This window comes from Macaca thibetana, chromosome 1 (genome assembly GCF_024542745.1).
Source record: "Macaca thibetana thibetana isolate TM-01 chromosome 1, ASM2454274v1, whole genome shotgun sequence".
NCBI classification, from domain to species: Eukaryota; Metazoa; Chordata; class Mammalia; order Primates; family Cercopithecidae; genus Macaca; species Macaca thibetana.
The window spans coordinates 60977586-60994798 of NC_065578.1; the positions used below are offsets into that span (position 1 = coordinate 60977586).

The following is a 17213-nucleotide window of genomic DNA, read 5'->3' on the forward strand; positions in this document are numbered from 1 at the left end:
TTGAATCTTGGCATAGCTATTTATTGGTTTTCATTGATTGACGATTTCTGTTAAAGAACAAAAGGGACTTTATGCCTTTCAGTTTCCTCACACAGAAGACAGGTTATGGAAGGAGAATGTTGATCAGAAAATATCAATAAAATGCAGACTGGGGCTGCTGGACTTAGACAAGATAGCTGTCATTTTGGTGTCTTTCTATCAATCTGACTAATGACTATTTTTGTACTTATGAATTCTTTAGAACACCTGCTTTTCTGCAGGAAGAAAATGTTTGACTTTCAGTGACAGATGCAAATTATCGACATCATTTTAAATTAAGAGTTGAGGTAAAATAGAAGAAAACTAATGCCTAGGAAGTGACTAAAAATATACTTTATGATAAAATGTCCTTCTTTGGCCAAGCCAAGTATGAAAACACTTATTAGACATATTTTTATAAAATTTTTTGATCAAGGCATAATTCTATTGAAGAATAGTTTGATTTACAGAGGCAACTTTACCCTTATTTTTCATCAGGACCACTGACTTTCTCTTAAGTAGTTGCTTATTTTGTTTCAAGTCTATTGCATGGATGAAAACAGAATATCAAATTATCACCATTAAAGTAGAAATCCAGCAATTCTTCATTCCTTTTTTCATATCAATGTCCTCCTTGCATCTGTTTCCATTTTCTAAGTCTTTCCAGATGTTTCTGAATTAAATTGCATTTCTGCTGCACCACTTCTCTCCACTTCCAGTCCCTTCCAGTGGCTTCTGAAAGCACAGAACTTTGTACGCATTATTTCAATCTAAAGCATTCCTTCATTTAGGTTCCTGTAAAATTGGCAAAAAGGAAGGATGGAGAATAGACTTTTCAGTCTAAAGGATTTTTTAAAAAACTTCTTCCTTCAGAATCTCATCTTTAGCTTGCAGGTGGTGCCACCTGGAACTAGGATTTTGAAGCTTAGAACCGGATTAACCCAATAGTCATTGCTCTGTTCTCAAGCTTTCTCTCCACGTTGCAGAATATCTATTTTTGATCTTCATTTCATTCAAACTTTTTGAGAGTTATAGGCAGTTTCTTGGAGAATAGGAAAGCAGTACATTTACTATCTACTAGCAGTCTTTGCGTGTAGGAGATTGACTTGCTACAGTAATGTTACTCTGGAGATATTGAAGTATAAGGCAAATAACTGGATGAGAGTAGTCTTAGTGAGCAACTTGGATTCAACTTTGGTTCAACCCTTTTATCAGCTTTGTGACCTTGGTCAAGTCAGTCAAACTTTTTGTATCTCAGTTTTTCTCATTTGATAGTTGTCCTTCTCTAAGTGAGATGGTACATGAAAGTGATTTTGAACCTGTAAGGTGCTCTGCATGTATAAGTTTAAATAAAACCAGCTGTGTTAACATTGTGGTATCTTTAATGCGCTGTAATAAAGATAAGTAGGGTGAATTCAAAATTTCTGACTAAACAAATTTAGGAAAAATTTTGTAAAAATTAGCTGTTTCAAAAATTTATCAAAGAAGGGAAATGATGAACATTTTGAACAGATACTCATTTTGATAAATTATTTACCTTCTGTGTATGAAATATACATGTAAAAGAATGTATATAATATCTGTGCACATTTTAAATGATAATTAAACAATAATTATTTGCAAGACCAACTTGGGCAACAGAGTGGGACTCCATCTCAACAAAACAAAACAATAGTTACCAGTGTATAATACATACCACCTAGCTTAAGAAATATAACATTATGTATCTTTTCTTTCAGCTCATCTGGAATCTTGACTTTATTTATTTATTTATTTATTTTATTTTTATTTTTTATGAGATAAGGGTCTAGCTCTGGGTCGCCTAAGCTGGAGTGCAGTGACGTGATCTTGGCTCACTGCAACCTCCGCCTCCCAGGTTCAAGCGATTCGCATGCCTCAGCCTCCCGAGTAGTTGAGATTACAGGTGTGTGCCATCACACCTGGCTAATTTTTGTATTTTTAGTAATTTTTGTATTTTTAGTAGAGACGTGGTTTCTCCATGTTGGCCAGGCTGGTCTCGAACTCTTGGCCTCAAGTGATCCACCTACCTTGGCCTCCCAAAGTTCTGGGATTACAGGTGTGAGCCACTCTGCTGGCAGAATCATGACTTTAAATACCTTCTATGTGCTGATGACCCGCAAGGTTTTTTTTTTTTTTTAACCTCTCCCCAACTCCCAAATTTAAATGTGTAGTCTGGATTTCTCTACTGAACTTCAGATTTGTGTATCTGGCTGTATACCTGTTACCTCCACTTGAATGTCTAATAGGTATCTAAGACAACAGCTCTGAAACTGAACTCCTGATTTCCACCTCACCCATCTGTACCTCTGTAGTCTTCATCTCAGTTCATGGCAACTCTATCTTTCCAGTTGCTCAGGCTAAAAACTTGGGAGTTTTGACCCCTTTTCCTGCCTCATAGCCCATATAGAAGCTATCTGCAGATCCTATTGACAGTTTATTAAAAATATATCTTGGCCGGGCATACATCCTGGCTAACACGGTGAAACCCCGTCTCTGCTAAAAAAATACAAAAAAACTAACCGGGCGAGGTGGCGGGCGCCTGTAGTCCCAGCTACTTGGGAGGCTGAGGCAGGAGAATGGCGTGAACCCCGGAGGCGGAGCTTGCAGTGAGTTGAGATCCGGCCACTGCACTCCAGCCTGGGTGACAGAGCGAGACTCCGTCTCAAAAGAAAAACAAAATCTATCTATCTATCTATCTATCTGTCTGTCTGTCTGTCTGTCTGTCTGTCTATCTATCTATCTATCTTGGCTGGGCATGGTGGCTCACGCCTGTAATCCAAGCACTTTGAGAGGCTGAGGTGGGTGGATCATGAGGTCAGGAGTTTGAGACCAGCATGACATGGTGAAACCCTGTCTCTACTAAAAATACAAAAATTAGCCAAGTGTGGTGGTGCGCACCTGTAATCCCAGCTATTCAGGAGGCTGAGGCAGGAGAATTCCTTGAACCCCGGAGGCAGAGGTTGCAGTGAGCCGAGATAGCGCCATTGCCCTCTAGCCTGGGTGACAGAGCATGAGATTCTGATTCAAAACCAAAACAAAACAAAAATCTATCTATCTATCTATCTATCTATCTATCTATCTAGAATCTCACTTCTGAACACCCCAGCTGTGAACCACACCCAAGCTATTGTGGATTATTGCTAAGGCCTCCCAACTCGTATTTTTGCTTCTCTCGTTTCCTCTTCTGTAGTTTATTTTAAGCACAGAAGCTTGAATTCTGTTGTTAAAGTCAGTCAGGTAATGTCACTCTTCTGTTTCAAAATCCTACTCAATGCCTTCTCTTCCCAATCATGCAAAGAAGATGCCCTATACTGTCTGACTCCGTTAACTCTCCCATCTCTTAGATTGCTCTTTTTTTCCCTCATTTTCTTGTAGCCGCACTGGCATCTTTCTATTCCTCAAACATGTCACTGAGGATGTTGGTTTTCAAGTTCCCAGCTTTATGCTGGAGGCTTCTGTTCTGACCTTTCCTTCTTGAGGCCCTGGCTTTTCTGTCCTTTTCCTTGCACACATGGCCATTAACACCCAACTCTAGGCCATTAGGCATGAGCTTATACCCTCAAGCAAAGGCCTTTTTTAGAATACTGGTTACTTTTCTCATTTTGAGCCTTTCCTTTGTGTTCTACGTGAAATTCCTTTACTCTCACCATTTCAGCCAGTTATTAACAGTACTCCATTTTATTCAGCATTTTAGGTGGCTTCTTTGTCAGCCATTTTGCCAGAGCCAAAAATCTGATGAACTGTTATTAACTAGTGAAGTTAGAGCATTGATTTCTCGAAATAATTTTGTCTTTTTCTTGGATTGAAGGATGGAAGACTCCAGACAGGGGACCACATCTTGAAGATTGGTGGCACAAATGTGCAGGGAATGACCAGCGAGCAAGTTGCACAAGTTCTAAGGAACTGTGGGAATTCAGTCAGGATGCTCGTTGCTAGAGATCCAGCTGGTGACATTTCAGTCACCCCTCCTGCCCCTGCAGCCTTACCTGTTGCCCTGCCTACTGTAGCCAGCAAAGGCCCTGGTTCTGTGAGTTATACATATCATTCTTTCATCTTAAACCAAAGCCTGGGTGTGACACACTGTAAGATAAGAAATTCTTTCAACTTGAGACACCACATTGGTGTGAGTTGCGCGCTCACCAGTGAAACAGGAAAATAAAAAAACTCATTTGGAGACATTAGACATGTTGGTTTTTCTATTTCGCTGTTTCTCAGGGTTAAGTCATTCAGCCTCCCTGAGCATCAGTGACTTATTTATAAATTGAAGAATAATAATACTTGCCTTGTCTATTTCACTGAGCTGGTGAGGAGACATCCAGGTGGTGGAGGGAAAACTGTTAACACTGGCTGATGTGTGAGAATTATCACTGGTAGCCACAGGCTGACTAAAGGGAATGGATATCAATAATAATATTTATTATACTAATTATTTTAGTTATATAATAATAATAGTTATTTTTAATTATCGAACACCTGGAATTGTTCAGGTCATCTGAAATCTTCACAGTAATTCTGCCAGATAGGCCTTATTGTACATTTAATAGATGAGGAAAATAAAGTCAAACATCATGTTAAAGACCTTATAGGGAGTAAGTTGCAAAACTGGAATTTGAATTCACATGTTTCTGGTCCATTCCAAGCTCCTTCCCACTATCTCAACATGGGCTTTTAGTGAAGACATAATAAAGTAAAAGCAAAGAAATGGGTTTTTTGTTTGTTTGCTTGTTTTGTTTTGTTTTTGAGACGGAGTTTCGCTCTTGTTGCCCAGGTTGGAGTGCAGTAGCGCGATCTTGGCTCACCGCAACCTCCACCTCCCAGGTTCAAGCGATTCTCCTGCCTCAGCCTCCTGAGTAGCTGGGATTACAGGCATGCACCACCACGCCTGGCTAATTTTGTATCTTTAGTAGAGATGGAGTTTCCCCATGTTGGTCAGGCTGGTCTCAAACTTCCGACCTCAGGTGATCTGCCCACCTTGGCCTCCCAAAGTGCTGAGATTACAGGCATGAGCCACCATGACTGGCCAGAAATAGGTGTTAAAGGGAGGGTCCAGGAGGAAGAGGAAAGAAAAGAGAAATGGGCCGGACGCGGTGGCTCGTGCCTCTAGTCCAGCACTTTGGGAGGCCAAGGTGAGTGGATCACCTGGGGTCAGGGGTTCAAGACCAGCCTGGCCAACATGGCAAAACCCAATCTCTACTAAAAATACAAAAATTAGCCAGATGTGGTGCACAGCTGTAGTCCCGGATTCTCCGGCTAAGTCACTTCAACCGAGGAGGCAGAGGTTGTGGTGAGCTGAGATTGTGTCACTGCACTCCAGCCTGGGCAACAGGGCAAGACTCTGTTAAAAAAAAAAAAAAAAAAAAAAAGAAAGAAACAAAAACAAAAGGAAAGATAAATGATTATGGTGGAAAAGGGTGGAAGTCCACTGATTATCATCACCTGAGATGTCATTCTGTGTATTCTGGGAAGTTGTTGCCTTTCTCTACTTGGAACTGTATGAGTGGAAGTTTTCTATTTGAAATATCAGAAGCTTTAAAAAGTTTCTCCAGCTGGGCTCAGTGGCTCATGCCTGTAATCCCAGCACTTTGGGAGGCTAAGGCGGGTGGATCACATGAGACCAGGAGTTCGAGACCAGCCTGGCCAACATGGTGAAACCCGACTCTACTAAAAATACAAAGATTAGCCAGGAGTGGTGGCACACGCTTGTTTGTAATCCCAGCTACTTAGGAGGCTGAGGCAGGAGAATCACTTGAACCCAGGAGGTGGAGGTTGCAGTGAGCCGAGATCCTGCCACTGCACTCTAGCCTGGGTGACAGAGGAAGACTGTCTCAAAAAAAAAAAAAAGTTTCTCCAAATTGTGGTTACATTTTCTTTTTCCTCCATTACTCTAGTTCCCCGGAGTCTTCTACTTTGTAGTGAGAGACAAATGTGGATATGTGATAAGTGGAAACTTGATCGAATCAATTATTTACTTTCTCATGTTAATGTTTTGAATTAAAAGCAAAGTATTATGTATTTAGACACCTTACTCATTTACAGAATAGTTTAAAAGACGAGTATTGAAAATAAGTTTTAGGGCCAGATGCAGTAGCTCACACCTGTAGTCCCAGCTACCTGGAAGGCTGAAGGGGGAGGATTGCTTGAGGCCAGGAGTTTGAGGTTGCAATAAGCTGTGATTGCTGCATTGCACTCCTGCTTGGGTGACAGAGCAAGATTTTGTCTTTGGAAAACAAAAAACAAAAAAACCAACAACAAAGAAGAAAATAAAATAAGTTTTAGGTCGATATTTTTATATTACTGAACAATAATTAGTTTTACGTTTTGTTTCTAAATTTTTCTTTATGTTCGTAGTTCTTTCAGATACAAATATAGCCTAACTTTTTTCTAAGTGGTTATATTAGCTTTCTATTGTTGTATAACAAATTTACTGGTTTAAAACAATGTCCTTTGTTAGTTCACAGTTCTGTAGGTCAGAATTCAGGGTGGGCTTGGCTTGGCTCTCTGCTTAGCTGCTGTTGCTTCTTTTTTTCTTTTTCTTTTTTTTTTTTTTTTTGAGACAGGGTCTTGCTCTGTTGCCCAGCCTGGAGTGCAGTGGCGCGATCTCGGCTCACTGCAGCCTCTGCCTCTTGGGTTCAAGCAATTCTCCTGTATCAGCCTCCGGAGCAGTGGGGGTTACAGGCATGTGCCACCACGCCTGGCTAATTTTTGTATTTTTAGTAGAGACGGGGTTTTACCATGCTGGCCAGGCTGGTCTCAAACTCCTGACCTCAGGTGATCTGCCTGCCTTGGCCTGCCAAAATGCTGGGATTATAGGTGTGAGCCACTGTACCTGGCCTCCGCTTAGCTTCTTACGAAGGCCAAAATCAAGGTGTGGGCCTGGCTGGGCTCTTTTCTGGATGCCCTGGGGATAGTCCACGTCCAGTCTCATTCGGATTGTTGGCAGAATCTTGTTCCTTGCAACTGTAGGACTGAGGTCCCTTTTTATTTGTTGGCTGCCAGCCAGAGACCTCTTTGGCTCCTTAAGGTCCCCTACATTACTTGTCACGTAACTCCCTCCATCTTCAAACCACAAGTTGAGTCCTTAATGATTCAGATCTTTTTCATTTCCCTTTCTACTACCAGCAGGAGAAAACTCTGCCTTTAAAGGACTCCAGTGATGAGATTAGGCCCACCTGGATAATCTCCATTTTGCCATGTAATATGGCATCAATATGGGAGTAGCACAAGGGATTGAAGGTCATGGGACTGTCTTAAAATTCTGCCTACCATAGGCGCTAAGAAAATACTTGACAAACCTTGCACAGATTGACTATGTACACACCGGTATGCCACTAAGCATATATAATTAAATTTGGTTTTTCCTTTAGGACAGTTCTCTTTTTGAAACTTATAATGTTGAGCTCGTGAAAAAAGATGGGCAGAGTCTTGGAATTAGAATTGTTGGCTATGTTGGAACATCTCATACAGGTAAATGAATCATTTCTATTTTATATTTGGAAATAATCATAAAGGATGTTAAGGTTTCTAGATAGTAAAATTAAATACTTGCAGATTTTAATTTAAATCTTGAACAATAAAACCATGAATCTATGCTAGCAACCAGTCACTTCTCAGTGATTACAGAGTCACATTTTTATCTCAGTAGTTTTATAGCTGGCGTGATATCCATTAACAAAAGAGTATAATTGGCCAGCTCAGTGTGTAATATTTGAATGTACCTTCTTTTGTTTGTGAAATAGCTATATTATGAATATTGTTAATATATTATGCTAGATTAGATTTGTGATAAGTAAATTGATTACTGTATATATTTCATATTGTAAATGTTCCCAAAGTATGACTGTTATGTTTTATCACTAAAAAAAAAGTTAAAACAAGCATTTTCATTAGAACTATTTTCCTTTCATGTAAAAGGAATAAACTATGAGAATAAATACACAGTTCAAGTATCTCTGAATAAAACTTTCTCAACTCCTATCTGCAAAGCTTTGGTAACTTTCACTATAAGATTTATTCCTTTATTTTAAGATAATTATTAGGATAAGAAAAAATAAACTTTTCCATAAATACTTGCTAATATGAAAATTCAGAGTTATAAAATGTTCTGGTTTTTTTTAATAGCAAGATTGCAGAGTTCATTTCCTTAAAAAAATTGTTATTTTGCATATTTACAGCAGGTGGAAGGATTAAGAGTGCTAATGTATTCAAAGTCCCGAATGAAATTCATGTCAGACCACCTTGTGCTATTTTAGCCTAATGAAATATCTTTTTTCAAACCTTTAGATTCTAGGTGCCACCTTTATTTAGGTTCAGAATTTAATGACATTCAAAAGAGCTCAGTGTGGATTGTATAATAATGTTGCAAAAAACCACTTCGAGTAGTTTTTAGTATGTTAAGTGTGGTTAGAGGAATCATTAGTTCCTAAACTTATGATTTTGTTCCTAAGTGAAAGTGAATGACTGGTAGAACATTGAGAAAATTTCATGTTTACATTACTGAAAAAAGGAAATATCTTTTTACTGTTTTACTTCTTTTTTTTTTTTGAGACGGAGTCTCGCTCTGTCGCCCAGGCTGGAGTGCAGTGGCACAGTCTTGGCTCACTGCAACCTCCACTTCCCAGTTTCAAGAGATTCTCCTACCCCAGGCTTCGGGTAGCTGGGACTACAGGCATGCACCACCACGCCCAGATAATTTTTGTATTTTTAGCAGAGACAGGGTTTCACTATGTTGGCCAGGGTGGTCTCAAACTCATGACCTCAGATGATCCACCTGCCTTGGCCTCCCAAAGTGCTGGAATTACAGGCATGAGCCACCATGCCTGGCCCATTTTATTTCTTTACCCTCAAAAGTTTTTTGGACTGGGTAGTTAGGGGTGGTAGGGAGCAGGTAAATCCAAACACTACTCAACATGCTTTTTAACAAGTAGTCTTTGAAAATCATTTTTGCTGTATTCTATTCGTTGGACTTTTGAGCAGTTCTGGAGAGGGTAGAAAAATGAATAAGAAAAGTCTGTTCAGGGAGACAAATGTGTAAGAAACACTTAGTTCTTTTTTAAAAATTATTATTATCTTTTTTTTTTTCCTTTTCTGAGATGGAGTCTTGCTCTGTCACCCAGAGCTGTAGTGCAGTGGTATGATCTCGGCTCACTGCAACCTCTGCCTCCCAGGTTCAAGTGACTCTTGTGCCTCAGACTCCCCAGTAGCTGGGACTACAGGTGTGCACCACCACACCCGGTTCACATTCTGCAGATGTGAAATCCGCAGATATGCGGGGCCCACTGTACAAGCAAACTATCATGGTATGGCAGATGACATATTCAATTTGTCAGAGGGAAATGGAGAATTCACAAAGAAGGCAGCATTTGAGCTATGAATGGAAAAGAAGAAGGGTTTTGATAGGTCAAAGTTTACTAGAAGAAAGAAGCTAGAGAAAAGGTAAAATCATGAAAATGCCAGCTGTTTTGGGGAAATGTCAAGTGTGTGCTGTGGACCAGGCTTGGTGGTTCATGCCTGTAATCCCAGCACTTTGGGAGGCTGAGGCTGGCGGCTCATTTGAGCCCAGAAGTTCAAGACCAGCTTGGGCAACATGGTGAAACCCTGTCTCTACAAAAAATAAAAAAAAATTGTAGCCCCAGCTACTCAGGAGGCTGAGGTGGGAGGATTGCTTGAGCTGGGGAGGCAGAAGCTGCAGTGAGCCATGATTGTGTCACTACACACCAACCTGCAACCTGGGCAACAGAGCCAGGCCCTGTTTCAAAAAAAAATAGTAATAAGAGCCTGGTGTGTCCAGACTTATTTTCTTGGAAAGTTGTAGTGGAAATTGAAGGCAAAAAATAAATTTGGGCAGATTATGGAAGGCCTTGAATGTGATTCTATGAAATTTGTATATTATTTTGTTGGCAATGGGAAGCAATTGATGTTTATTTTTTCTTCTATAGTTTTTTGTTTTGTTTTTGTTTTGTTTTGTTTTGAGACAGAATCTCGCTCTGTTGCCCAGGCTGGAGTACAGTGGCACGATCTCAGCTCACTGCTTCCTCCACCTTCCGGGTTCAAGCAATTCTCCTGCCTCAGCCTCCCAAGTAGCTGGGATTAGACGTGCACCATCACGCCCAGCTAATTTTTGTACTTTAGTAGAAACGGGGTTTCGCCATGTTGGCCAGGCTGGTCTTGAACTCCTGACCTCAAGTGATCTGTCTGCCTCAGCCTCCCAATGTGCTGGGATTACAGGTGTGAGCCACCGTGCCCGGAATTTTTGTTTTGTTTTTTTTTAAGAGACAAGCCTTAAGCTCCTGGGCTCAGGTGATTCTCATGCGTCAGCCTCCAGAGTAGCTGGAATCACAGGCATATAATATCACACTTAGCTAATTTTAAAATTTTTTGTAGGGATGACATCCTACTATGTCACCCAGGCTTGCCTCAAAGTCCAGGGCTCAGGTGATCCTCCCTCCTCAGCCTCCCAAAGTGCTGGGATTACAACTGAACAACTACACCTGGCCTACAAACAATGTTTTGAGTTTAGTTGGAAATAAAAATGTAAAATCATGCAGATCTATTGTGTTTTATTTTCCAGTTTCCCTTCCTGTCGCTGCCCATGGGAAGGCGTGCTTTACAATTAAAGTTTTAAATTTTAAATTAAAAAAATTTTTATAGCCATTTGTCTGTTTCAATGTTTTATTTTATAATATGTAAAGATTATTTCATGTTGCTGAGCTCATACTAATTTTTTTTTTTTTTTTTTTTTTTTTTGAGGCAGAGTTTGGCTGTCTTGCCCAGGCTAGAGTGCAGTGGCCGGATCTCAGCTCACTGCAAGCTCCGCCTCCTGGGTTCACGCCATTCTCCTGCCTCAGCCTCCCGAGTAGCTGGGACTACAGGTGCTCGCCACCTCGCCCGGCTAGTTTTTTGTGTTTTTTAGTAGAGACGGGGTTTCACTGTGTTAGCCAGGATGGTCTCGATCTCCTGACCTCGTGATCCGCCCGTCTCGGCCTCCCAAAGTGCTGGGATTACAGGCTTGAGCCACCGCGCCCGGCCACTAATTTTCTTTTGTAGTTGTTAAGACCATATGTGCTTTTCTGGGCCAGGCGTGGTAGCCCTGTAATCCCAGCACTTTGGGAGGCCTAGGTGGACGGATCACTTGAGGTCAGGAATTCGAGACCAGCCTGACTAACATGGTGAAACCCCATCTCTACTAAAAATATGAAAATTATCTGGGTGTGGTGGTGGGCGCCTGTAATTCCAGCTGCTTAGGAGGCAGGAGAATCACTTGAACTCTGGAGGTGGAGGTTGCAGTGAGCTGAGATCGTGCCATTGCACTCCAGCCTGGGCGACAAGAGCAAAACTCCGTCTCAAAAAAAAAAAACAAACAGAAAGATAATATATAGTTTTCTTATTTCTGTGTCTGTGAAGCTAACATGAGCAGTGATCTAAATATAGGCAGGAAGACCTAGGAGACTCTTGTCATACTGATGGTAAAAAAAAAAAATGATGAAGTGTTATGCCACATCAGTAATAAGAGTAGAGGCAGACTAAGAGAGAGTCAGACTTACTCTGGGCTCTCCTGAATTCCAGCTTAAATTAGAGTACATTTCATCAGGGTTCCATTACTGATTATTTTTCCAGAAGAGTAGTCATCAGTCAAATCATTTCAAATTCGGGTCACTTGAGATGGTGACAGTTTGAAATAATCCATCAATTTCTCTGCTTGTGTTCAAAATAGTATTTATCAAACCTCCAGTCAACCCCGTTAGCTAATTAACCTCTTGATACAAATTTTGCAGTCAAGGCCTAATTAGAATTTTCTTCCTTTTTCTGTATGTTTGTGCACCTTAAGGGGAAGCTTCAGGGATTTATGTGAAAAGTATAATACCTGGCAGTGCTGCGTACCACAATGGCCACATTCAAGTGAATGACAAAATAGTTGCTGTAAGTAATTAGCCTCTGTTTTAGGTTTGATTCTAGTTGAAAAAAAGGTTGATCGTTATTGTGTGAGAGGGGGAATAGCTTAATATAGTTTTATAAGGTTTTTTAAAAAATTAAGTTTGTTATACAGTAAAATCTCATTATTTTGGACTCTTCTTCCTACATTAACTTTTTTTTCACTGTCAGTAAATAAAGGATTCACTAAACATATTGGTAAAAAAATATATTTTTTCTATACATGTATGTTTGAAAGATGTTCTAGCATTCTTCTAGAAAACCCTGTGAGCACCACACTGTGTTCTTTAAACTTACCTGTTTTATCTATAATTAATAGGCCATTAACCAGCTCTTTTTATCTTTTTGTGAAAGTAGTTTTTCTATTAATAATTATGAGTACAACTAAAATTGAGGTATTTTACATATTTAAGAATGTAATAATTACCTTTTATCAATTAAAACTGGTCTTTCCCCCATTTAGTAGGAATTAGTTCAATTTATATATACACTTATATTAATGTCTATACACATGTATACATACACATTGCTTAACATAGAACAAATGCTGCGTGGTATGATGTGAGTCCTTGTCCTTCAAATCTATCTAAGAAAGCACATTTCATGACTGTTGGCTTTAAAAGCCTTATGGGGAAAGTTGAAATACTTATAGCTAGCTCAAAGAAGATTGAGAGAGGAAGCCTATTGGTCCAGATAGACTTCAGGAATTGGGCTTGACATAGATTAAGAATACTGTTCTTGCTCACACTTTTTCAGAAAGCTAGAAGACCTATTGGAGGGAGATCAGTGTGTTTCTTGAAAATATCATGTGGTGATATGAATAGAGGGATGAAGTATTAGATGACTTCTTCAGTTTTGATAATAATGGCTTCTATTAATACATCTTGAGAGCTATGTATAATAACTGGTCATCTTTTATGGCATTTTGAATTTTGAATTGCATCAGAGATTAAAGTCCTTTATATCTCTCAGTCTATTAGTTAAGTGACAAATTTGAATTTGCTTTCTAGTGTGTGAGGAAGTTTCTCAGCATGTTTTACTAGTTTTACATCCTTATTCAAAAATATATCCTAAGGTCTAAAGTAATTCTTTTCTTTTCTTTACTTTTCTTTTTTCTTTCTTTTCTTCCTCTTTCTTTCCCTTTCTTTCCCTCCCTTCCTCTTTCTTTCCCTTCCTTCCCCTTTCCCTCCTTTCTCCCTTCCCTCCTTTCCCCTTTCCCTCCTTCCCCCCTTCCCCCCTTTCCCCTTCCCCCTTTTTCCCCTTACCACTTCCCCACTTCCCCCCTTCTCCTTCCTTCCTTCCTTCCTACCTTCCTTCCTTCCTTGCTTCCTTCCTTCCTTCCCTCCCTCCTTCCCTCCTTCCCTCCTTCCCTCCTTCCTTTGTCTTGCTCTGTCACCCAGGCTGGAGTGCAATGGCACAATCTTGGCTCACTCCAACCACTACCTCCCAGGTTCAAGCGATTCTCCTGCGTCAGCCTCCCGAGTAGCTGGGTCTACAGGTGCCTGCCACCACACCTGGCTAATTTTTGTGTGTTTAGTAGAGATGGGGTTTCGCCATGTTGGCCAGTCTGGTCTCAAACTCCTGACCTCAGGTGATCCACCCACCTTGGCCTACCAAAGTACTGGGATTACAGGTGCGAGCCACCATACCTGGCCTAAATAATTTATTTTTGGAATGAAAGGAATTACCTCATTTTTGCCAGAGCTAAAAATAGTAGCTAACTTGAAACCTCTGTTTACTGTTTCTCTTGATGTTTTAGGTCAATGGCGTGAACATTCAGGGTTTTGCCAACCAAGATGTTGTTGAAGTATTACGAAATGCAGGGCAGGTGGTACACCTAACCCTAGTTCGAAGGAAGACATCCTCATCTACTTCTCCACTTGAACCACTTTCAGCCAGAGGTGATTAATTTGCCACCCCTCTATCCCTCAAGTAGTTTACGTTTGGAAGAGCAGTTCAATTTTGGAAGTTGCTCCATGAGTCTCAGCAGGAAATGTTGTCCCGCCTCGTGTAATGCACTGATGGAGAAATGAGTCAGCTCATTTGTTCATTGAAGAAGTGTTTTCTTTGCTTACTATGTCAGTCAGAATGGTAGGATGTGCACCTTGACATGCACTAAGCTCTGAGAGCATCTCTAAATGGAGATGAAAATCATTTTTTCTAAAAGCTTTCAAATTTCATTGATTACATATATTTGAATAATAAAGCTTTGACACCTTTGTTGGGGGAATCTCATTTGTCTAATGCTTTGACATTTTGCAGACTTCAGGTTTCCTATTACTGCCTCAAAAAAAGGCTGGAGTGCAGTGTACTGGGATTACAGGTGTGAACCACAGTGCCCGGCTGCATGTCAGTTTTTAATTATCAACTTATAAATGTATAGATGAACAAAAGTTGATAATCGTGGAAACACATATTCAATTTAGAATGAGTGACTTACTGGGTGCAGTAATTCTAACCATGCTTGGTGGCTCACACCTGTAATTCCAGCACTTCTGGAGGCCGAGGCAGGAGAATCGCTTGAGGCCAGGAATTTAAGACCAGCCTGGCCGACATAGGGAGACCCCTTCTGTACAGAAAATTAAACATTAGCTGGGCCTGGTGGCACCCACCTGTATTCCCAGCTACTCAGGAGACTCAGGCAGGAGGATGACTTGAACCTAGGAGTTTGAGGCTTCAGTGAGCAAAAAAGTTGCCACTGCATGCTGGCCTGGGTGACAGAATCAGACCTGTCTCTTAAAAGGAAAAAAAAAAAAACGTGACTAGTTATATAACTAAGAAGTAAGAAATACTTCAATTAGAATTTGACAGAAGATCATTTTTTTCCTCTGGAAATATTCCTCCGAAGATAACAATACACCCGGAAGCCTTTGCTTTCAGCCAATAGTGATTTGTATTTCAGTTAGAACTTCTCTTTTATGTGATAGTAGAACTTTTGTTGCTGAAAGACAGATGCCAACTGCATCCAATGTATGAAATTAAAAATTGCCTAAATAGTGCAAATTGTACAAATGCCATTTAATTTTTTTAATTAACGAATTATTTATTTTTATTTATTTTTTGAGAGGGAGTCTTGCCCTACCGCCTAGGCTGGAGTGCAGTGGTGCGATCTCGGCTCACTGCAAGCTCTGCCTCCTGGGTTCACGCCATTCTCCTGCCTCAGCCTCCCGAGTAGCTGGGACTACAGGCGTCCGCCACCATGCCTGGTTAATGCTTTGTATTTTTTAGCAGAGACGGGGTTTCACTGTGTTAGCCAGGATGGTCTCGATCTCCTGACCTCGTGATTTGCCTGCCTCGGCCTCCTAAAGTGCTAGGATTACGGGCCTGAGCCACCGCGCCCGGCCTATTTATTTATTTTCAGGATGGATGGAGTTTTACTCTTGTCACCCAGACTGGAGTGCAATGGTGCCATCTCAGCTCACTGCAACCTCCACTTCCCGTGTTCAAGTGATTCTCCTGCCTCAACCTCCCGAGTAGTTGGAATTACAGGCGCTGCCCGCCACCATGCCTGGCTGATTTTTTTATTTTTAGTAGAGACAGGGTTTCATTATGTTGGCCAGGCTGGTCTCGAACTCCTGACCTCGTGATCTGCCTGCCTTGGCCTCCCAAAGTGCTTGGATTACAGGCGTGAGCCACCCCGCCTGGCACAAATGCCATATTGACCTTAAATAGCTTACATAAATATTTATATAAATATATATTTTTTAATTTAACAATTTTTTTATTTTTATAGATTCAGGGGATAAATGTGTAGGTTTATTACATGGATATATATGCATAGTGTTGGGATTTGGGCTTCTAGTATACCCATCACCCAAATAGTGAACATCATACCGAATATGTAATTTTTCAACCCTCACCCCCTCTCCACCAGCCTCCTTCATTCTGGGATCCACAGTGTTTATTATCTTCTTCTGCATGTCTGTGTGTACCCATTGTTTAGCTTCTACTTATAAGTGAGAACATGGAGTGTTTAATTTCCTGTTTCTGAGTTATTTCACTTAGAATAATGGCCTCCAGCACCATTCATGTTGCTGAAAACAAAACAAAACAGAACATAATTTCATTCTTTTTATGGCTGTATAGTAGTCCATGGTATATACTACATTTTCTGTATCCTATCATCTGTTGATGGACACTTCGATTGCTTTCATGACTTTGGTATTACAAATAGTGCTGAAATAAATGTACTAGTACCTGAATATTTTTGATAGAACTATTTTTTTTCCTTTGAGTAGATACCAAGTAGTGGAGTTACTGGGTCAAATGGTTGTGCTATTTTTAGTTCTTTAAGAGATCTCCATACTGTTTTCCACATCGACAGAAGTTGTACTAATTTACATCCCCACCAACAGTGTATAAGTGTTCCCTTTTCTCCACATCCTTGCCAATATCAGTTATTTTTTGACTTTTTAATAATGGCCATTCTGACTGATACGAGATGGTGTCTCGTTGTGGTTTGAATGTGGTTTTAATTGCAGGATTGTTAGTTTGTTGGCTACTTATATGTCTACTTTTGAGAAATGTCTGTTCATGTATTTTGCCCACTTTTTAATGGGGAGTTGTTTTATTCTTATTGAGTTGTGTGAGTTCCTTCTAGAACCTGAATATTAGTCATTCATTGGAGACGTACTTTGCAAATATTTTCTCCCATTCTGTAGGTTGTCTGTTTACTGTGTTGACTACGTTGACTACTTATTTTGCTATGCAGAAGCTTTTTTTTAAATTTAATTTTTATTTTTTTTAAATTATACTTTAAGTTCTAAAGTACATGTGCATGACGTGCAGGTTTGTTACATATGTATACATGTGACATGTTGGTGTGCTGCAACCATTAACTCATCATTTATATTAGGTATTTCTCCTGATGCTATCCCTCCCCACTCCTCCCACCCTACAACAGGCCCCGGTGTGTGATGTTCCCCACCCTATGTCAAGTGTTCTCATTGTTCAGTTCCCACCTATGAGTGAGAACATGCGGTGTTTGGTTTTCTGTCTTTGCAATAGTTTGCTCGGAATGATGGTTTCCAGCTTCATCCATGTCCCAGCAAAGGACATGAACCCATCCTTTTTTATGGCTGCATAGTATTCCATGGTGTATATGTGCCACATTTTCTTAATTCAGTCTATCATTGATGGACATTTAGGTTGGTTCCAAGTCTTTGCTATTGTAAATAGTGCCACAATAAACATACGTGTGCATGTGTCTTTATAGCAGCATGATTTATAATCCTTTGGATATATAC

General features: G+C 40.3%; 1 protein-coding gene across 7 annotated transcripts in view; it reads left to right on the forward strand.

Annotated features, from left to right (window-relative positions):
* The window catches only part of PATJ (PATJ crumbs cell polarity complex component), a 426007-nt gene that overhangs the window by 43147 nt on the left and 365647 nt on the right, over positions 1–17213 (forward strand). For all 7 annotated transcript variants that reach the window (XM_050752580.1, XM_050752940.1, XM_050752817.1 and 4 more), the window contains 4 exons: positions 3848–4066; positions 7404–7503; positions 11864–11955; positions 13727–13868. In XM_050752580.1, coding sequence (XP_050608537.1) covers positions 3848–4066; positions 7404–7503; positions 11864–11955; positions 13727–13868 — 553 coding nt within the window. The remainder of the gene's footprint in view (positions 1–3847; positions 4067–7403; positions 7504–11863; positions 11956–13726; positions 13869–17213) is intronic.